This window comes from Phalacrocorax aristotelis, chromosome 3 (genome assembly GCF_949628215.1).
Source record: "Phalacrocorax aristotelis chromosome 3, bGulAri2.1, whole genome shotgun sequence".
NCBI lineage: Eukaryota > Metazoa > Chordata > Aves > Suliformes > Phalacrocoracidae > Phalacrocorax > Phalacrocorax aristotelis.
This window is the reverse complement of record NC_134278.1, coordinates 43042697-43065717: the sequence shown is the minus strand read 5'-3', so window position 1 is coordinate 43065717 and position 23021 is coordinate 43042697. Positions and strand designations below refer to the sequence as shown.

Below are 23021 nucleotides of genomic sequence, written 5' to 3'. Positions count from 1 at the left end.
TAGCAACATAATGACAGGAATTACTTCAGCTTATTTATGGTCAAAGATTCAAATTATAAACAGGCTGCACACTCCTAATGGATTTTCTCCTGATGCGTAACTAACTAAAACAATACTTTCTTTATGCTACAACACAAGGGAAAAAATTAAGATGCATGCATGATTAAAACATGAAGTACTTTGAAATATATTATTTTTCTAGTCTCATTTAGCCTCAAAGACCATGAAGAGAGATAAGGTTTCTTATGTCCTTTCATATTATCTGAAGTGCCATTATTCCAGAGTCCTGTTCGCACAGCAGGAGTTAGGAGAACACACTGACATTTTGATTTGTATGGTTTAATTTTGTGAATCATGACCACGTTCCATACAGACATTTAGGAACTTATTAGAGCTCAGTAACAGTGCTGGAGACCTCAGAAATGTGTGTTGTCTCAATGATTCAGTCCTTCAAAGGAATAACTTGTGTTTTATCAAAAAAAGGCACTCCATTTGTGTTACGGTTTCTCAAACAAAATCTGTCTTCTTTTCTTTCAGGGAAACCAGTTATGATTGTAATAGAATACATGGAGAATGGGGCCTTAGATGCATTTCTTAGGGTGAGTACCAAAGTGAAAACATACGTAAACCTATTTTAGGTGACATATATATTATCACTTTTAAAAATATGGTTTTATATATGTGCATATATATACGTGTGTGTGTACATGCATGATATTCATATAATTAAAATGGTTTTCAGGCTGAAATGGAGCTTGACAAATACTAGCAGTTCTCTACATTATTTCAGCAAAACCAGATCAAAAATGAGAGGATCGGACAGGATCACATGGGAACACAGCTGAAGTTAAAACCACTGACACCTGAAGCCCAGTTTTCTGCCTTTTGGGAGCAGGATTTTATGGTGTCGGCGTGGTGGAAATCAGCATACAAGAATCCCTAAATGAACTATGATCGTGTTTAAGAGAACAAAGGAAAATGAAATGCAAGTTCACAACAATTTAGCATTTATTTGCTTTATCTTCTGAACCGGCCAGTTCTGACTCCTTACCAGGTGTACAAGACAGTGTGAAACAATGGATAAACACTCTATAGAGAAGAGAAAGATTATGTTGATAAACACCAAGCTATGAATAAATTATCAGTAGCTAAGATTCCAAAAGGAGATAGTTCTTATTTTCTTGATACAACTAATTATGCTGAGAGGTGAAGAGCATAAAGTCAAACTATAAAGAGCTGTGCATCAGGTAATCTCTCTTAGAAGAGACTTGCCATGACTTAGCCAGAAATTTATAGTGATGAGCAAGTTTTGTTACTTCTAGTACATTAACTACTCACACATTTCTTAAATGGATGTACTATTTTATCTCTGAAGAGAATAAAACTTGTGTTTGAAGTGAGTTTCTTTGCCCCAGGATGAATTGCCACAGAAGTAGTAAATAAGTAGAAAGCTACAGTTGTAAAACTAATTCTTATTTCTCTTCTCAGCTATACTAACAAGAATTGCTGCTCCTTTCTTCCCTCCAGAAACATGACGGGCAATTTACAGTCATTCAGCTAGTGGGAATGTTGAGAGGAATTGCTGCTGGAATGAGATATTTGGCTGATATGGGATATGTACACAGGGATCTTGCAGCACGCAATATTCTTGTCAACAGCAACCTTGTCTGTAAAGTGTCAGACTTTGGCCTTTCCAGAGTTATAGAAGATGATCCAGAGGCTGTCTACACTACCACCGTAAGAGGAATTGATGGATTTTAGTAGTTTTGGGATGTGGTTATTAGAAGCAGCATATCTTCTAGAGAGTATAAATAAGAGAAATACATTAATTGCTTCAGAAATGTTAACCAGTCAGAAGGATAAGGGTCTCTGCAGAAATCTGGCTCTAATTAGGGATTGATATTTTTGTAAGAACATACATTTTTATTCCGTAAAGTTCTAAAAATTTTGCACAGTATCGTCATTATTCCCTTACTCATGATTTTCTGTTTGAACAAATACAGAAGTTTCACCCATAAAAATTTTAATAATCTAATTTACTATGAGTCAATTAAAATATTTGTAGGCTATTACTATTTTTCAGACTAGATTTTATCTAACCAAAACGTTGACTAGCTTAAGGCTAGACTGTGACAAAGCTCAACTCCTGTATTCTCCCTTGCTTTTGGGTGGGACGCTTTTCTTAAATAAGTATTCATTGGACACACTATGCTCTTTATTCTTTTGTTGAGCCAGCTCCACTTTCCCACCCATGGGGCCTCACTGTACCTATTTTCTCATGCCGAGGGAAGGAGGGGCCCCTGGAATCTGCTCCAACAGGCGCAGGGATCCAGGAAACTGCACTGGCGTTCATGGCTGTCACTCCTGCCGCTGGGCTCTAAGTGGGATCCTGGTTTTAAAATGTCAGACTGAGATTTCAGGGGAACTGTATGACAAGTCAATGGGATTTTTATGCACAGGATGAGATTCCCTTCACCTAGCTTCAGCCAGCCCAGAGTTAGATGACTAGTGTAAATCAGACTTCTAAGCAGCCCCTTAAAATCAAAGCAGAGAGAAGCACTTCCAGAAAAATGCATCCAACTTAGCTTAGACAGGTGTCTAAGTTTCTATGGCCCGAGTGTTTTAAGAGACTAAACTTCCTTAGACTGCTTTGAAAATTCTGCTATTTGTCAGCTATAGTAGATGATAGAAGTTCTGCTTTTGATGTTGATGGAAATAATTATAAATACAATCTACAGAAGATGATATGGAAATTTTGTGGAGAAAAAAAAACTTTCTTCTTTTCTTTTGTTTTTTTTTTCATAGGGTGGAAAAATTCCAGTGAGATGGACAGCTCCAGAGGCCATCCAGTACCGCAAATTCACATCAGCCAGTGATGTGTGGAGTTATGGGATAGTTATGTGGGAAGTAATGTCTTATGGAGAACGGCCTTACTGGGACATGTCAAATCAAGATGTAGGTTATATTTTGTTTGTGAGCATGTGTGTGTGTGTGTTTTAGAAAAACAGAAATTACATATTGTAAACACATACATAAGCGTTTCACTATATATGCATAAAATGTTGGTTTACAATTAAGATTTATCAAAATACGGTAGGCTTCTCACAAAATGAAAAAGTTACAGAGCTTTCACTTTCTACCTAAATCTCTAAATTGTTCTGCCATTTGGATGTTGTAGGTTTCTGTCCTGAGTATCAAGTAAGATTAGAACATCAAAAATAGTGATATTAGCTCTTTACTTTATTACACTTAAGCATAGAAGGAATTAATTTCTTCCAATAAAAAATAATTCTCAGGTTTCTGACCTCAGATCAATGATTAGTCAGTTGAAAAAGTTGTTAAAAATCGGAGTGGCAGTTAATGACCTACTTTGGCTTTTTCAAGTTAATTATGCTGATTTAACAATACTCTTGTTTGCATAAAATATGACCCAGAGCAACAGGTCAGCAGTAATAGAACAGATGGGTTTTAATCTTGATTTCTGACAAGAGTATCTATTAATATAGAAAGTACACAAGAAAAAACCATGCAGGTGAAAAAGATGTCAAAAAGAGTCTCATTTAAAGTTCTTCAGGTCAGGGGCTTGAGTGGGTTTTTTATTATTATTATTTTATTTTTTTGATTGAATGATCGACATCAAAGTTGAAAGAAAAAAGATAAAAGTGTAAATGATGAGTCAGTTTGGCACAGTGCAAAGTTGTTAATATTTGACAGGTCTCAGTGTCAAGATTTCATGGACTGTCAAAATATGGGCAAACAAGTCCTTGGGGCAGAGAAAGAGAAATATTTACATTCCCTAGACACCCAGTAGAGTTTCATTTCTTTTGACACCTTCCTTCTGTACCAGATTCAAACATAAAAGAAGTCTGACAGGAATATAAGATGCCTCAAAGGCAAACCTTACCTATCTTTCAGGGAACAATAAGGAAAAACTTTAAATAGGGGAGAAGTTCTGGTATCTTCTTCTTGTTGGATTTTGAAAAGTATTCCCTCTATTGAAAACTGCAAGTAAAGTGCATGAATGAACCTTTTTCATAAAACAGCAATTACCACTTCTTGCAGTTTCATCTCTTTTTAGCATCTTACACAATAATCTTCAATAGCACATAGTTAAAAGATGCTTCATTTCCTTGGTAAAATAATTTCAAATATTCTTGTATGCAGTGATCTTCAAGCATGTCTTCAAGTGTCCTGAACACATCTCCCAAAATGTATTACACATTCTAACAATCCCATAGATAAATATATGATGTAAAAATTTAGAATCATCTTATGTTTAGTTATTTATTATCCTTCACAGTTACCAATGAGAATATTTAATTGGAGTAAAAACTGCTAAATATGTGTATTCTAATTTTGCATATGCGCTCAGGCAGTTTATATACCTTAAGTGTATCATTTTGCCTAAAAGTGCATGTGGGTGTAGTCATCGACCAGATCAGATCTAACAAATATGTCTTACTTCAGATTGTTAGATGGCATTTCTTTAATTCTGCTCCTCTGCCTTTAAATCATTATTTTAGATTGATGTAGGATACAAATTTGTGTTGCAATCTCTTTTTAAACAGAAGCCCTTTTAGCAGTGACCTGGAGCTAGGGTGCACCAGAAGAACACTTATTCTACAAGCTCCCTGCAGAGGCATAGTAGGCTGAGCACAGACGATGCACAGAGTCCCCCAACTTCTCTGAGCAGTGGGCTCCCCTCAGCTTAACCCTTGCTGGTAACAGTAGCCCTCAAACTGCTGCACTTTACCCTATTCTCCTATTAGACTCTTGGTGTTTGCTAGTTCTTGCTCTCATTTTGTTACTGACCCTAGTTCATATTGGTTCTTCAGAAAAGGGCAAGACCTTAGGCTTACATATTTTTTCTTTGCTGTACTCCTGGATTTATTACCAATAATATGATTATAAATTTGTATTATTATTGTATACCCAGAAGCAGAACGATAAGATTATATTGTCCAGTTACCCCTTATTTAATACTTCTTTGTTGGCAATGAGTATATACAGTGAACAGATCTGGCCCTCTTCTAATCTACTTTATATCCTCAGATAGCCTGATTATGATAAAAGCATACTTGGCTCTTCCCTTTTTCTCTTTTTGCAGCAAAAGCAGAATTTGAAAAGCAAATTGTGGAAAGTGTAAATAATATAAATCAGTTCTATTAGTAAGAACTCCAGCTGTGTTCTCTTTGTAGCTTTGCTTATTTAAAAAAAAAAATTTCCTGCATCTATTTCGTTATCTCCAAGTACCGATTTTTGGAACCCCACCCCCACATTTCTTAGCAGAGTAGACACTTGTAGTACCCTTCCAAGTGCCCAAGTTTTGTATAAACTTCTTTATTTTTTTAAAGAAACTTTACTTATCAATATATTAGAAATTTTTTCAATGTTTTGGATATTCCCAGAAATTCCATCCATCTCTAGCTAACTCATTATTTTATATTTCCCGGTTTCATCCTACTTGCTCAGAATACACATCAAAGAAGCTGATTCTGCAGTATCCCCAAAGCCTTTTAAAAATATCATCATCTTGATTCCCACCTCTCTTCAGTTTTCTCTGCAGATCATAGTGAAAGTGGAAAAGTCCTGTTCATGATCCTTTCATTCTTATCTGGTCTTATCTAGATGGTTTGCCAGTTCTGAGAGTCTTAGATGTTTTGGTGGTTGTGTTGCTGTTGTTACCTGCTTTTCAATTCCTCATTGACTGTCTCTGCATTCTGACCTCTTAAGCAACCACTTCATTTTTAGTAAATCATGTGTAGTATGCACAAAGGCTTTAATACCATCTACCTTTTAGAAGGTAAATTTCTGCATTACTTTTCATAACACACACGTCCTATACACACTGTAGCTTTCTTTTCACTTTTCTTCCACAGCTACTTCTGAGTAAGGAGCTGTTCTGTTGTTTTTCCTATTAATACTGATCTAAAAGATCATAGATTTTACCTCTAATGTTTTCTTTCCTATATAGTGGGTTTTTTTTCTTTTAGTTTCCCTGTTCTTCTGCAGAAATCCTCTCTCCCCACCCTGTCTGACAGATAGCTTCACTCTAGTTAAAAGGTCACAGCAATCATTCTTCAAGGTGTGGATGTTACTCCAGGAACTGAATATTTCTCATTCATTTTTGAGTTGTAGGACAGTACTGTCATTCTAAATGTACGGATAGAAAGCCGAGGCCCAGGGAGATGAGGCAACTTCCCGAGGTCGGAAGGACATTCTGTGACACAAACCTGTAGTAAGTGCCCTACTACTGGGCTATGCCTCCTCTTTTCACAAAACCTATTTTCTGCAAAAGGTTTTGGTACAATCATGGATTTCAGTCAGCTTTCTGAAGGTCATTTTGTATTCGTTGCAGTTCTGTCTACTTTGCAGCTCACTGCTTTTGCATTTTCTCGCACAACCTATGGAATATTTTCTATCTGAGGTTATTATTTTCACTAAACCCTGGATATTCAGTAACTTTATTTATCATACCAGATCTATTTCCTAGGGCTACATCCAAAACAGCTTCTGTTCTTGCTTTCTGTACAAACCAAGGGAGAAAGTCCTATGCACTCCCCTTCAGGAACAAGCACCCTTCCTTAGCAATTCTAATACTGCTATGTCAGTCAATGTCAGTATACTTGAAATCCCCCATGAATGGTGTTTTAGCCCTTTTTCACAAGCCTTCCTTATCTGCCTTGCTTCCTGATGTGCTTTCTTATCCTGCCCTCAAGCTTTACAGCAGTTTCCTGCGATTTTACTTTACCCATTTTTGTTTTTTACTAAAATCCAAATGGACTTGATTAAGGAAGTCAATGGGTGGGTACAATTCTTGGTTCAGACATTTATGCTCTCCTTTGATCATATTATCATCTAGCAGCCTCTTATTAAGTCTAACTTTCTGTTTAGGTGATATATTAAAATACCATTCAGCCAGGTCTTCCTCGCTCATGTGGCACATTTCTGCTACTTTATCATTAATGTAACATGGTTAGTCATAGAGTACAACTTTTGTCCTTAACAATTTCTGACTGCTAAACATTTTTCTGGGATCCGTTTATAATCTCTTCAGGCTTTTTGTATTTTATATGTGCATGCACAGATCCCTATCCATTTTCAAGTCAGTTGCTTCTACCACACACTCTTTCATAAAAGCCTTGGGGCAAGTAATAATGCTTTCTGAAATAACTCCATTTATCAATCTATCTGTTGCTTCCTTGGTGAATTTAATTGTCATTCCCTGCTGCTCACTTGACTATGTAATATAGCTATGTACTGTACATATAGAACAATATGCTTAATAAGACCAAAGATAAAGTCAGGGAAATTATTTGAAAACACGAAGGCTAGTGTCAAAACAACAGCTTCATATTTTTGCAACACTGATGGCAAATTTTATTTTACTGATTTTTGTTCTTCTTTTGTTTCTTGAACTGGGTAGCAATATGTATTTTTTAAATATCCCTTGACAAAAAATGATGTTGGCTATGTTGGCTACTAGGTTATAAAAGCAATTGAAGAAGGCTATCGTTTGCCAGCGCCCATGGATTGCCCAGCAGGACTACACCAGCTGATGCTAGATTGTTGGCAGAAGGAACGTGGTGAAAGGCCGAAGTTTGAGCAGATAGTTGGTATTCTGGACAAAATGATTAGAAACCCAAACAGCTTGAAAACCCCTCTGGGAACCTGTAGCAGGTAAGAAAAGCTTTAGTGTGCGTTTGTATGACAGTGCGCGTGGCTGGGTTTTGGATGTTTGCTTGGTGGCTAGTTCCAGTTCACACTTATTCCATGTGTCTCTCAGTTCTTCCTTCCTCCTATTCCCTGTTCTTCCCTTACCTCATTTGCCCTTCTTTTTTACCACGCTGAACAAAGCCAAAAAGGACTTTCTTAAAGAATAACCAAAATAAAGAAAGCAAATATCATGGGACTAACACATTTCTCAGTAAACTACTGCCTGCTGGTCACTCTTTCCACACTCTCACTACTAGCAGTCTTTGTTTTCCTTGTTTCTTAAAAAGTTATGAAGTCTGGAGGACAAGGATCATCATCTACTGTAGTTTTATATGATGCATCCCTTGCCCTAGGAACTGCTACGGTAGAAATATTAATTAATAATACTCCTGCTTGGCCAATGTACTTTGACATTGCTACACTCTAGATTTTTATCTTTCATTTTCTGGCTTTAACTCCTTTCAGTGATTGCATCTCATTGTGTTTCATGGTGTAGCTTTCAATGGCTTCTTCATAAATTTCAGGTGAATTATTTAATCATGGTAATCTTTTGATCTGCTAGCTAGATCACTGCATTAGGGAATCAACTGGCCTGTGTTCTGCTCCCAGTTCTTCTACTGACTGATTCGCTGTGTGACCTTAAGCAACTTACTTTGTGTCTCTGCTCTTTCCTTGTCTTTGTTTTGTCCCATCCAATCAAATAATGGGAATAGGTACTACTATATTTTCTAAGATGCTTAAAAGAATGGCATCTTTATTTTACCCAGCAACTTTAGCTGCAGCTGCTGTAATGTTAGGTAATAAGGTTGATTTTCTGTTGGTAATAGTCCATTAGGCTGATTTTGCTCACTCTGACCTTTCATCTTTTACGTGAATAAGCTTAGGAAATACATATTGTGAGCTACCAAGTAGTCAAGAGCTATTCGCAGAATAACCTAAGCTGTGTATAAAGGCCTATTACTTTCTACTCTTGACATTATTAATACCCAAGCTTATTTGACTCTCACCTTGCTAAATACTCCCTGATGTTTTACTCTCTTTGGAAACAACTTACTTTCCTTTTTCCTTCTCCATAGACCAATTAGCCCTCTTCTGGACCAGAACACTCCCGATTTTACCACTTTCTGCTCCGTAGGCGAATGGTTACAAGCTATTAAGATGGAAAGATATAAGGATAATTTCACAGCAGCAGGCTACAACTCTCTTGAATCAGTTGCCAGGATGACTATTGAGTAAGTTAGTACTGGGCATGTTTAACTTGCATTTAGGGAATTTCTAGGTAAAATAATACACAATGTTCAACTCCAAAACTTTACCCTGAGTACAAACATGGTACCTGGGGTTAAGCCAGCCGGTTTAGCAGCTGATGATGTTGTACTGGAGTACCCCGTGAAAGGGCAAGTACCCTGCTACCTATGTGTAGCATCAATTTTTTCCCTGCTTTTGAGACCAATTGAAATCACACCAAGGGGCTAGAATTTGAGGGAGAATGTGGCCCATTTCAAAATAGGAACCACTTTGCCTCCACTACCTAATTGATACCTTTTTCCATATGTGTACTAGGAAGATGTGGAATTTTCTTCTAATTGGCTGGGGGCTGTTACTTTACATCAGGATAAAAGTCTATAGCAGCAAAACAATTTTCTGAAGGCAAACGTGGCCTGTAGTGGTGTTGCCATCTTAAACAGGTCTTCTTGGCACCCTGCAAACAACATTCTTGTCCTGGTGGTTGCCAAACACATGTAATTCCTCTTACAGAGAGTAGTGTTTTTTCTAAGCAAGTTTCTAAACAATATTCTCAAGTTTGCAACCATACTCTTATCTGCCTGGTATCACTAGGGGTCTCAGCCTGTAGCTTGGGAACTGCCATCAGAGCCCACAAGCTTTGACTAGGTCAGTAGTGGTGGAATTGAAACAGCTGCTCCTCTTTCATTTGCATGTTGGGTACGGGTCAATATGCAAAGGGTTTCTCTAGGCATCTCTTTAGGAAGGAGAATGTGATCCCCAAAATCTTGTATTTATACATAACTTTGTCCTGAAAGCCACCTGAAGTATTTTACAAGAGGAGTGTTTCTTTCTTTGGGTGTCCTTAAAAGCCACAATAAAAGATTACTGTAGTGCAAAACATACTGGCCTCATTCTCAGATGTGAAGACACATGCAGTGTAAATACATGACACTTGCCATGTAATTGCACTCCTTGCTGAGAAGTTGAACAGCACCTATATGAACTTCACAGTACTGAGCTGAGGTTCCAGTGTAGCTTCAATGTTAGAAACCTGTAGCCCAGACCACTACATAGCTTTGACTCACAGTTGAATACCATTCAATAGCAGTCTAAGTTGAAAAATTAACAATGTACGCATTTATCTTCCCCAGGGATGTGATGAGTTTAGGGATCACGTTGGTTGGTCATCAAAAGAAAATCATGAGCAGCATTCAGACTATGAGAGCACAAATGCTACATTTACACGGCACTGGCATCCAAGTGTGATAGACATTTCTCCCTTATGAGGGAGGTGACAGACTGAGAGAACAGCACTGGCCTTCAGTATATATGAAGTGCTGCTAGAAGACACTTGATTTCCTGGGTCCTTCCTGCAGTGAATAGAAGAGCTACAAGAAGCACCTACAGACTTGAACTCCTAAGTGCCACCAGAATTTATGAAAAGGGAATTAGGATCCACCAGTGGTGGCAAGGAAAACAGCAGTGACAATAAACAAAGTACTACCTGAATAAACATACAAACACCTTGAGCTCTCTAACCTCCTTTTTATCTAATAGACTTTTTAAATGTACATAAAAATTTAAAAAAGAATATATTTGTCAGATAAAATCATGATATTATTGTTGAATTCAACAAAATATTTTCCTTAAATCTGTGATTTCTGAATCTTTTTTTAATAATTTGTGTTTATTCTTCATAAAGACTTTCTTTTAGTATGATGTTTATATCTTTGGACATTTTTAGTGCTAATTCTATGACACATACTACACTGGGTACCTCTGAAGGATTATTTGAGTTCCTAGAGATTTAAGAAGCATGACCAAGCAATGTATATCTGTCCGAACTTTGGTATCCTTTTGTGCCGTTTGCTTTTGTTAAATCAGCACCGTATTGACATGGCTAGCTAATTGGCAGGGAGTCAGGAAAATGCAAGTTGCCAAGAGCTCTGATATTTTTTAAAGAATTTTTTAAGGTTACACATATACTATCTTTTAAAACAAAATAAAAGAGGAAAAAAAAAAAAAGAAAAGAAAAAAGAAAAGCAATAATGACCCCTAAGTAGTTCTAGGCACTTTTAGCAAATTGTTTGCAAGATGATTTTAATGGACTAGAGTGAAAGTGAGATATATTCTAAGATGTAGATCTACGACTGTAAACCTGCTGAGACCCTGCATTGAATGGACAAGTGATTGTAGGAGTGTCTCAGAACATGGGTGCAGTTCTCCAGTGTTACCTAAACCATTTAATCTGAGCACATCACATTTTTTTTCAATACTCTGCTTTAGCAAATCTGAGAGAAAAAGCTGGCGTATATTTTGTATGAATTTAAGCCGAATGCAGTCCAGCTGTCAGAATAAGGACATAGATTTTATATGAGAACTGTAGAGCATGAGGCAAGGGGCAGTTCAAAATTTTCAAGTTTTTTACCAGCTTTTGCTGCTCTGAACAAAAATGCGTGTGTGTGCTCACACAGACACAACAGTCGTTCATCAGGAACGCAGACGCAAGAGTAGTTGCTCAATGGAATATCTTTTTGCACCATTTACTTATATATGAATTTTGTTTTAATAAAATATTTAACTACCATAAGCAATAACGAACGGTGTCTTTACAGATATTGCAGGTATGTATATGAACCAGAGAGAAATGCTTTAAAAAATTCTGAAAATTGTGAACTACCCCAGCAATGAAATGCTGTACTTCCAAAGAGAATTGGGCTGCTTCTATTGATTTTGATAGAGAAAGATCCCAGGGATCAGTCATAAATTGGTCTTGTTTGATAATGTGGGCATCCACACAAAAAAAATAAAAACAAAAGAAAAACCCTGTAAATGTTCCTTTGTAAAACTTGTAAATTTTATTTATACTGTCTTGTTTTGTACACACATTTATGTGTAGTGAGCTCTGAATACATTGAAAATGCACTATATTTTTCTATTTTACTTGCAGAGCATCACAAACAAACACGTATATTCAGTGCTACATGATGTGTTTTCCCACATTTAGGACCAAAGATAGTTATCAAAAAGTTAAATGCATCATTTTCCCCCTCCTTTTTTCTCCCCCTTTTTTAGATCACTGTACAGCGTTATATTTGTCATTTTATTTATTTGTTTCATTAGAAAAATTGGTTTGGTTATACTAATTTTTGTCCCCCCCTGCCTTTGTTGAAGAAAATCTGTAAAAAGCTTTTAACTAGCATAATCCCGTTACATAGACACTTCCATTTGTAATCTTTGTAATAGACTGTAAATATATTTTTGGAACTATAATGCAATGTGCATAAGGTTTATTTTTCAGTGTCCATATATGATTGTTTATACAATTCACAGCACTTTACAGTCATGCTGAGAAGCCTAATTTATTGCCTGGATTTGGGCAGAGTAAGAAAAAAGGTGAATATTCTTATTTCGTATTAGATTGTCATTCAGTAGAAATGGAGTTATTTTCATGTATGCAGTTGAAGATGGCTTTTTAACTATTAAAATTAATATTCTAGAAATGCTGTAGAAGTAAGACGCAGAGTAGACTGCATGCCCAATATTGAAAGAAGTGCACGCAAGCACTCGGCCAAGGCACTTTGTGCAGCCATTGGAACACTCTTAATTAATAAACATCCATTTTGTGTTATGACAAATGCTAAGTGCCTCACTACTGGGGTGAGCATCTGTGGGCAACTGCACAGGGTCCTTGCCAGTTTTGCTGATGCTTTAGGCACCCAGCTATGAATTTAGGAGTCTAAATTCAGACACCTGCTTCCTTAAAAATCTTGGCTATTGTTTCTAAGGGCTTGGTGATTAAAGGTGCGATGCAGCAATGCTGGTATTGCTGAGAACCCACAAACCCTAAATGTAAGAGAGTTGAGGCCAGGCTTCACCTTTAGGACTTGTTCAATATTCTGAAGCACAGAGGCCTCAAAGCACGTGTGGCAATCTGGGCTCACACATGTAAAAGTGAGGGCCCTAATGGTGTTTCTTCCTCATTTTTCCTTGTTTGATTTAAGCCATCTTCTTTGAATAGTAAATATATTTTAGCATTCATCTATATACCTTGACTGCCTTAATGTTGCCACAGATTTTTACACATTTGAAAGTGGTAGAGTAGGTCCAGAAAGCACAATTGCTATCAATACTCCTATCATATCTATCTGTTCAGAACGTTATTGCAATTTAGAGCACATGCATGTAAATGGATTTGTAACTGGTAGAGCAGCAACATATTGACGTTGGTTGCAGTTCCCCAGGTTCCAGGAAAACATAGTCCAGTGTAAGAAAAATAAAGTGCCAGAGAGAGTTGATGTTCATGGGAGGAACTGAAGAAAAAGTTGGGTCAGAGGGAGAATTAGAGGCTAAATGATGAAACAAAGAAATTATCGCAGTTCTGGCTTAATTTCATTGAATTTGGAAATTGTACATCGCTAAAGACAGATTATCAAGCTGTCAGTGAGGCTGATCTTTCTTGACTTGATCCATCTACAAGTATCTAAAAGAGAGATGCCTAAGACAAGCAGGATGAATCTCCCTCTGGGAATACTTATCTCCATTACCTGTAGAGGGAACCCAGATGATTAGCTTAAATTAGGCATCTAATATCTAGATAGTTAAAGTTAGGTGAGATGTTTCCTACCCTATATGTCCTTGGCTGCCACAGTTTCCCCCACAAGCTGTGTCATAGAAAGGCAGCTCCGCCACTACTAGTATGTCCCAGAACGTATTTAAACTGGGCTTCATTACAGAGAGAGGTGATTTTTTTTTTTAATTCAGAGATTTGTAACAGATCATCTAAATGCTTTTTGTAAATGGCTAGTAATTCTTGAAAAAAATTTGTGATTGTTCTGAGGAAGACCTGCCTAGTAAATTACAGTTATTTAATATTTTAAATAATCAGAAATATTTGCTGACATACTGCTTCAGTCCAGAGGTTATGTGATCAGATATGATAGTTGCCGTTTGCAAAACCATGTTTATCTAAAGCCTTGTCATGTAAAAATCTCCAGGAGGCAAAGATGCTTAAATGTATCTCAAATTGAATGTTGCCCTTAATATCTCAATAATTGAGCTATGTCTGTATTATTCTCCATTTAAAATGAATTTTTTATATTTGTTTAAGCTGGAGTTATCTGGCATCCACTGAGGGAGTTTGAAAAATGATTTTAAATTAAATTTGCTTTTCTCCACTAATAGTAAAATATGGTAAATAGTTTCCACTGTTTTGAATGTTACAAGATTTATTGCTTTAATGTGGGGGGTGAAGGGGTTTATTTTTGTTTTGTTGTTGGTATTTTTTTACATTTATTGGTTAGTAGTTGAAATAAAAAAAAATTGATAATTTGTCCTTAACTTTCTAAACAATTCATATATAACAATTTTGAGAATGATTTAAATTCCACGACATTTTGGTTACTACTGAGATGGTGATCATGTCACTACAGCCATAATACCAAGTGAAACTGATACTCCCTGCCACAGGGGTGGGTTCAGCCAGCATTCTGTTGCCCAGTAATGGCATGAAGCAGTCAGCTGGCTGGGTGCGAGGAGTGAAGGCGAACTCAGCCAAAAAAGGGTCATTTCACCTTCTAATATATATGTGACATGTTAGAGCTAACACATCCTTAATGTGTTACTTCCCTGCATGCAGTTAGAAGCCAATAAGTTCATCATATGCATTTTGGTTTTTGGTGGTTTTTGGTGGTTTGTTTGTTTTATTTTAAACAAGTGACATTTGGGGTGCTTGTGGAAGAGACCAGTTCCCAGACAGGATGACAAGCCCAGTTTCAGAAAAGTACAATACAAATTCTTGCCTAACAGTAATTCTGGCAGCAGGTGCTGCGGGGTTATTCAGACAGTTGGTGCTATGATTTGCTGAGCAACTAGCACAGCAGGGTTTCTGCATGCTCAGGACCTGTTAGGATTGTACTTCTGATGAATTAGCTGATATGTAGAAAGAGGCAAATTATTTTCCCCACTAACTTGGAACGGACTTGCAGATGGTAGATTTGAGATTCGCAAGACTACTCAGAAGTCTTAGCCTCAAACTAACTTCTAGTAAAACAAGAAATTCTGGGCAGCAGCCTATATATATTTTCTCTCCTATTCCCTTAAAGGTTGTCAAGCCTAGCCAACAATTACTTTTAAACAGAGATCTTTATTGTTTGTGTAGTGCAGACTTCTATTTACTTGGGAATAGGCAGTTCTGTAATTAAGTTTCCTGCAAAAAGGCTTGGGGAGAGATGGGGGAGAGGGTAGGAACACAAAAGTTTGGGAAAAAACTATGAAAACAAAGGAAGAAAACCCCAATCCAGCAAATTACCTGTGAAACCCAAAGTATGACTGGGCTCACCATGTTTGTAACACATTCCATATAGGAATTTGAAAAATATAAGAGATTAAACCATAGGCATAAAATCTGCAATATCCTGACGAAAGAGTAGTGGCAGAATGCAAACTACATTTGTGGAAGGTTTTTCCTCTCTGGATTTGGTTTTGTGAGATTTTTAATTTAGGATAATTAACACACGCATTTAGAGTAAAGTCTGTTGGGACAGGCTAAGAGACCAAATTAATGGGTCTATAATATCCATTAAAAGCTCAGTGCACTTTCAGGGTGGGTAAGGGTCAGGCAGCTTGAAAGTGAAAGGAATTATGTGGAGTTTATATGCTGTACAGGCTGTGTAGGTTATGTCCAGTGAGATTATGAAAGGTGAAAGGTTAAAGAGGAAAACCCTCACTTTCGTACCTGGCGAAATGTCAGAAGATGGGAATGAAAGGAAAGAGAGGGTTGTGAAGCCATTCAGAATGTGTGAGTCTAAGTCATAGGGCTTTGCAAGACATTGCTGGCAGGGGAGTTAAGGAGTGTCGAGTTTTTTTGTTTAAGTAAAGAGACACTGTTAATAAAATATACTTAATAATGTAGCGTGGAGTAGTTTCAGTACTCTGATTTTTCCTCAGGCCAGATTGGAATTTGTCAAAGAGACTAAATTGAGACAGATGGGAAAGCAACTGGTAATACACAGCTCATTCAAGCAGACTTGAAAGAGACATGAAGGGAGAATTTTACATTAAAAGCCTGAAAATAAAACATGAACTCTGATATTTACTCAAAAAAGGCTTTAGAGTAGTTTTCTTTAGGGTAATGATAACAGATTTTAGCACTGATACTATACAAATTGGGTGAAATTAATGCTTAATTAAAGTGACCAAAAAAGAACCATAAGTCAAAAAATAGTTGATGTCTTGATAGACACTGAAAAAGATGTGATGCAACCATGTGAAACTTCTGTAGCCAGCCAAATGAATCTTGGACAAAACAAGACATAATGCCTAGTGCCAGAAGAGCTAAATCAGGAACAGAAAATCTATTCATCCATGGACCAAGGCTTCTGTATTTAATTGAACCAAATAACTAATTTTAGAACTCTGCTACTAATAATAATTAATACTAATAATGAAAAGCTAAAACTTAGAGGTCATCTAATGAATCATAATATGGCTGACACTGAAAAACATATTCAATGCTTAAACTATAGTTGTGCCCAAAGAATTACATGTGCTACTGGTATTAGAGTTCCATGACTCTGAGTATTTCAAGTCATTTATAAACCAGAGATATTATAGCCCAGACCCCATAACTAAAGCCTTCCTTTTTTTGTGCCACAGAAAAAAAGGAAGGAATGCTGAGGAGTCTGTACGATCTATCAAATGCAGTAGAAATTGTCTTCTGATTATTTCCTTAGAGTTACAAAGAAAACCATGAGTTTCTCTCTTACATTAAGAAACGAACTTCCTGCTCCGAAGATGCTGTGTCACTGAGAAGAAAAAATCATTTGGTAGTTTTACTAAGACATCCAAATCTGGCTTCAAAGAAGCTGGACTGAAGAATGATAGATAGAATGTATCTGCATTGATCTCATACATTTCACATCTGTAGGAAAATTACTCAGGCAATTTCTTTACTATCATTAAACCTGTCTTACTATGCAAACTTCCACTGGCTTCCTGAAGGGCTGCATATCCGTTTTTAAGATGTCTACTGGAAAACATATTTCAATTTCCTTTCCTCAGGGACCAACGAACCTATGCTAAGAATGCATGTGTAGCTTGAGAGTAAGAAGGTGCAGGAATCTCAGATTAGCTCTCTCCAGGGTGTTCTTTTCAGTCATAGTCGTAAATTAAATATGTTCTCCCACTGAGGTAGCACATAGTAAATTGCATGAGAAATCTGATTTGCCTAGAATAAAATTAGTGAAATCATCCAGATACCTCCTGAAGGCCACTCAGAAATGGCAGCTTTTAAGTGGTGGTTCAGAAAGTGGAAGAGGTGGTTCTATGGGAAGTCTGTGTGTGCAGCATTCACATCCTGTAAAACACTCTACTTACTGAAGTATGAAGTATGGAGCTTTCTGGATAGCAGATATCTTAGGTCACTCTTACTGGAACTAGACCACAAATGCAAAATTTATGAGTCCGTAAGAATAAGCAAATAAGAAATAATAATGATAAAAGAAGAATACACAAAATAAGTGATGCACAGTACAATTGCTCACCACACGCCAACCAATGCCCAGCCAGTTCCTGAGCAGTGATCCCTCCCCCTGGCCAATTTCCCCCAGCTTATATACTAGGCATGGCATCATATGGTGTAGAATATCCCTTTGGTCAGTTGGGGTCAGCTGTCCTAGCTGTGCCCCCTCCCAGCTTCTTGTGCACCTGGCAGAGCATGGGAAGCTGAAGAGTCCTTGACTAGTGTAAGCACTACGTAGCGACAACTAAAACATCAGTGTGTTATCAACATTATTCTCATACTAAATCCGAAACACAGCACTATAGCAGCTACTAGGAAGAAAATCAGCTCTATTCCCACCAAAACCAGGACAGGGGGGAAAGTCTCTTCTCATTCTTTTATACGTACTCTACATATTTCTTATGGTTTTTATGAAATGAATATAGCTGGATTAATGAAAATCATATGGAAACTAATGCTTTACTTGTCTTATCTGCTTCTGAATTATTTGCTGAAAAAGAATGAAGATATTCCCTAGAAATATTACCTGCTTTCAGTACAGCAAAGTAAACCACATATCTTAGTGTACGGTTATGCATCTGCATGTCTGTCATTGAGCCATTGCAGCATACTTTTGCAAAACAGAAGGTTATATTTGGTGGTGCTTGGACCATAAAATCTATTGTGTTGTTGCTATTGGGTTTGTATGTAAGGCCTTTTGGTGATGTAAGCCCTTGCTAGCTAAGTCCAGTGAACACTATTAAGCAGATGAATATGATGTAAATTGTTAGAAGCCATTTGCTGAAAGTATGAATGTATCTCACAGAGGTGATATCCAGCTGTTACTGAACTCACTCTCTCTCCTTGTCTAGTGTAAATGCCAGAGCCACCCAACAGACTGACTCCCCTCATGTGTACTGACAGCTGAATCATGCCTACCCATAGTTAAGAATACATAGCTGATGGAAATGTAACACCTATCTAGCACTCTTTTACCACTGTTTCCAGGAAGGTTCAGCTTATTTTTTTTGTGATTTGATGAATAGCCTACTTCTTTTCTGAGAACATATGTAAATTCTACTTATCTCTTGGATGAGAAAGGCATAGAAAGAGTGACTTCAGCTTTGTGTTGTAGGAAGGTGGTACAGGAAGGCCAATATGATACTTTCAACTTCTGTGTGGGAAGGGAGAGACTCTGTAGGTATTCGTATATTGGCAAACACTTTGAGCTGCAGTTGCCTGCCTGGGAAAAGGTTGGTTAGGCTAAGCCTAATCCAAAATTACTTCCAAAATTCCTTCCTGCACTGTATAATCTCTTCCCTTCCTGGAGCACCTCTCCCTTCTGGGAATCCCCTCCCTGGGAATCCCCTCCCTCTCTCTTACTCTGAAATTGGTGTTTAGGCCACTTCTCAGGGAATGAGGAGACTGTTCTGAGTAAAATGGAGGTTTTTTCATGGAAGAGGTTGAGTGGCCTGTCATGTCCCAGAAGAGCTAATATCTTGGTCTGCAGGCACGGCACTTTCCTATATCATTCTGCCATTGCTCAACTATTAGACAAAATTATCTCTTTCATCCTGCTTTTACATGTTTCCTTCTGAAACGATGAATTTAGGCGTTTACTTTCAGAGAAGGTTTGGGGCTGTGAATCCCTGAAAATAGTTTTGCCAGGACACATCCAGATTTACTGCTGGGATACATGACAGCATACCCAGGACCCTCTGAGAACTGGTTCTCATCGGGTTTCTTTTCTGTGGAAGTTACAGTGTAGGTGGTAACTTGTGCATGTGCTAGTTTTATTCCATTACTGACTACAAGTATGGCCTTAGCATGCATCAGAGACTGGGTAAATGAGTACTAAATCTGACCATACAGATATCCCAACCAAGAACTGAAGCCATATCCTCACCTCATCAGGGCTTGTCAGCTGGTTTATCCACTGTCTTTGACTGGCCTTCAGTTTTGCCAAACCGTTTTAAGTTTCTATCTCTTCCCAGGGAGATAGAGTATCAAATTCAGGACTGGAATGATATTGGACAGCAAGGCAGCTAGAAAGAAGCATTGTGATAATGAATAGCTAGGTCATACAGATGTAAGGAAATTATCAAATTGATTTGCCATGTGTCATATAATGATCCTCATCTCCCATTTGCTGATGTTTCATACTTGTTAACTTGCACCTGGTCTCTGCTCTGGTGAAACCAGTACTTGGCACTGAGAACCAGGTGCAGCCCAGGGTAAAGCCATGTCACAATCCAGGCTATAAACACACTATCTCATGACTCCCTTGATCTGGAGACCTTCACCCTAGTGCTGACCAAAAAACATCAGTAGCAACAGCACCAATATAAATGTAGCCTTAGGTTTTAAATACCTATACATCTAAGTGCTATTTGTGACTACCATTTGCCTTTAGCTTTGAATAAATTCACATGTCAATCATTTTTACTAATTCAAAGACTTACCTACCTACAAAATAGTAAAAAGAAACTATCAGAGTCAAAAAAGTCTTCCTTTTGGAAAGGATTTCTCCTCTGAGTTCCTTTTTGCTGCATTCTTTTCTCACGCATTCCTTGCATTACTAAGGTTTCAAAGGGCAGGTGCAAAAAAAAAAACTAATAGAAGTGAGATTTAACTTAGTTAATACCTCCCTTTCACATAAAATTAGTCCTTAGGACACTACACTAGACAGAAAAAACCATTCTGTTCCTCCAACAGACTGCTTCCTCTAGCTTTTCAGTTTGGGTTGGGTTTTTTTTTATTTTATTTTTTTTTTTACTAGGCCTCAAACATTATGGCTATTAATATTGTCAGATCCTCTTCTCAGCTTATCATAAAACATCTGCTCCCATTTTGTCCAGTTTAGTGACAGAGATATATGGTATGCTACAATGTATTAATAATGCTCGTCTCTTGAATGAGTATCTTCCCTTTGATTCACACTGTTAAATAATCTAATCCATGTGCTGGAATGACAGATACTACTCTGGAATCAACTGTAACAATATTGGTTGGTATGGCAGGGGGACATTCCTCTGCTCGTTTATTTTTCTTTAGTATTAGTGTTACATTGGCTTGTCTCAACGCCTGTAATAAATTGCTTTTCTCTCAGGAATTTTCAAATAATTTAGTTAAGAGATTGCTAAGCATATGTAAAATAATTTATATTCAGTCCTGGCCTACATCCATTAGTCCTAAAGCTGTATTGTTTTAGAGATTTCATATGGCTACCCTGTCACTAAATGTACAGTAAAATCCACATCTTTTTCTTTCCTTTTCTTTTTTAAGTTCTGGGGTTTGGTTTGGGGTTTTTTTTTAAGCTCTGGGGTTTTTTTTGGCAACACAAGTAACGTAAACATTGTCTTGGGGTGCCTAATATCACATAATGACTGAGACAAGTCAGTTAAAATGTTTTATAAGATTCTTCAGCAATACTGAGAGCTTCTGATAATATCAGTTAGGCTAAAGGAAAATCTATTAGTTTACATGCTAGAATCTGACTACCATGTGTACGCTTTTTTAATTAAGCAGAGTTTAAACTGAACACACCCATTCCACCCTTTTCCTGCTTCTCTGTTTTAAAGAACTATCTACATCTTCTCCTAGTTGTTAATTTTATACCCAAACACCCATCTGAAAACTGCACCTCATTCATTTATTTCCTTTATTTCCAGTACTGAAATTGTCAAGTATAACCCTGTGGCTCTTCGAGGTCCAACATGAAACACAAATACATTTCCTTCATGTTAGAGGTGTTTGCCTGGGAATCTTTGGGTTTATTGATGTTTACCTAGCTAGTCAATAAGAATTTTTGTCAAGTAGTGGTGTATACATGGCAACGAGAATGATAGTGTAATTTGCCTCTATTACTTCCTGATATCAGGATTCTGCTGCACTGCCAATTTCATATCTGTTGTTATTATTTGTTTGACAGAATCAAAAACATGCCAGGTGCTTTGCAAAACAGAGAACAAGAAAAATCCCTTTCCAGAAGAGATGACAGCCTGAATAGAAATGACATAATGGCAGGAGACAAAGGAAGCAGAAAGGGGAAGCAAAACAAGAGTTATAACCATAAAATCATGAGATTGGTTTGGAGGCACAGTGAACGCTATGAGGCATTTTTTTAAAGCGCATAAGGACTGTAGTTGGGATTAGAGGATGGAAATGTAGAAAAGAAGCATGGAAAGGAATGGAGAAGAAGGGAGGAACAGACTGGCAACAGGAGGAAGAGTAAACAGAGGTGTATGGGAGAGGCCAGAACACACACCTGACAAACTGAGGATTATGACTAATGCCAAGGATGAAAGACCACATCTGAAGAGCATGATGATGGCGAAGCAGGACATGGCGATGCTGCTAGGGAGAGAAGAGCCAGCAAAGCGGCCCTGGAAGCCTACCCTGGAAGCTCCTCACATTAATATAACCCTGCTTCCCCATCTTCTTTCTAGCTCCCCTCTTATACACAAAATATGTATATAGAAGAGCAAAGGAGAAGGAGAAGCAGCTAAAACATTTCCAGAGATCCTGCTGGGGAAGAAGTTTAAGCTGGGATGATACAGATTTACTCCTACTGATGCTGCTGCTAGTAGAAGCTGCAGAGAGCATCCTGTTAGCTTTTCTCATGCAGACAAATCAATGGGAGTCTTTGCCACTACTTACAAATAGGCCTTCCTGAGAAATACCCAGTAAAATTTTAATACTCCAGCCAATCCAGAACATTTTAAAATGTCCTTTCATTCTAGATCAGAAAGAAGCAGAAATTATAACATTCACAGCGAAATGGAAACAGGGAAGAAAAATATTTGAGCAGTTTCTTTTAAAACTGAAAATAATAATTTCAGTATTACAGAAAAAAAATAAGGGGGATTATGCTCATGGAAAAATACATTTTATAACTTTTCATTAAAATAACTGATAAAATTGGGAATTATTTTATTTATTTTGGATTGGATTTTTTTTTCTTCTAGAGAATTGGTTTTGGTTTTAGAAGGAAACTGGAAAATTGCCATTTTCAGTCTGTCAGACATTCTAAACTACCCTGATTTCCAAGGTAAGAATTCTTCAGGAATAAGAAAGGTCCAAAGTGGCCAGTCTAATCTCCTCCTCGCTTCCTTCTCCTCTGCTTCAGTGATCAGACATGTCTAATGATCAGGCTGCAAAGAGCGAAACCAGTTTCTATGTCTCCCTGAGAAAAGGCATTTTGCCAACCTCTTTAAGAATTATTAACTAGATCTGCTTATAGGAAGTCACTTTTTTGCTGCAGACTATGTCTCCATTTAAACCATCCTCACAGCTCTTCCATTTTGCTGGGGAAAGTTTATCAGAAAGCACACTGGAAAGGCTCAGATCTTTCTGTCTCCAGTGAAACTGTTTTTAGACCATGGCTTGGCGGATGTACTGGTATGACAGTTGAGAGACTACTGTTGGTAATGGAGTATTCTATTACTTTGGCATATATAGATACTTTTTGCTTGGTGCTTCTGACCGCAGTATTGATGTTTAGGGTACTATAGGTACTTACCCATTGTATTTTTTCTTACAAGTTTTAGAGGACAGCACTGGATAAATTTTTCTTCTC

At 37.5% G+C, this 23021-nt stretch overlaps 1 protein-coding gene across 4 annotated transcripts in view; it reads left to right on the top strand.

The window, feature by feature from the left end:
- EPHA7 (EPH receptor A7) overlaps positions 1 to 21666 on the top strand; it is a 170773-nt gene extending 149107 nt beyond the window's left edge. For 3 of the 4 annotated variants that reach the window (XM_075087300.1, XM_075087299.1, XM_075087301.1), the window contains exons 12-17: positions 538 to 599; positions 1528 to 1737; positions 2806 to 2955; positions 7487 to 7680; positions 8793 to 8948; positions 10095 to 10937. In XM_075087300.1, the coding sequence (XP_074943401.1) occupies positions 538 to 599; positions 1528 to 1737; positions 2806 to 2955; positions 7487 to 7680; positions 8793 to 8948; positions 10095 to 10209 (887 nt within the window). In that variant the 3' untranslated portion in view covers positions 10210 to 10937. Of the gene's footprint in view, positions 1 to 537; positions 600 to 1527; positions 1738 to 2805; positions 2956 to 7486; positions 7681 to 8792; positions 8949 to 10094; positions 10938 to 21374 lie in introns of those variants that run through there. The other variant, XM_075087303.1, reaches the window with a different exon arrangement.
- Positions 21667 to 23021: the final 1355 nt, after the last annotated feature.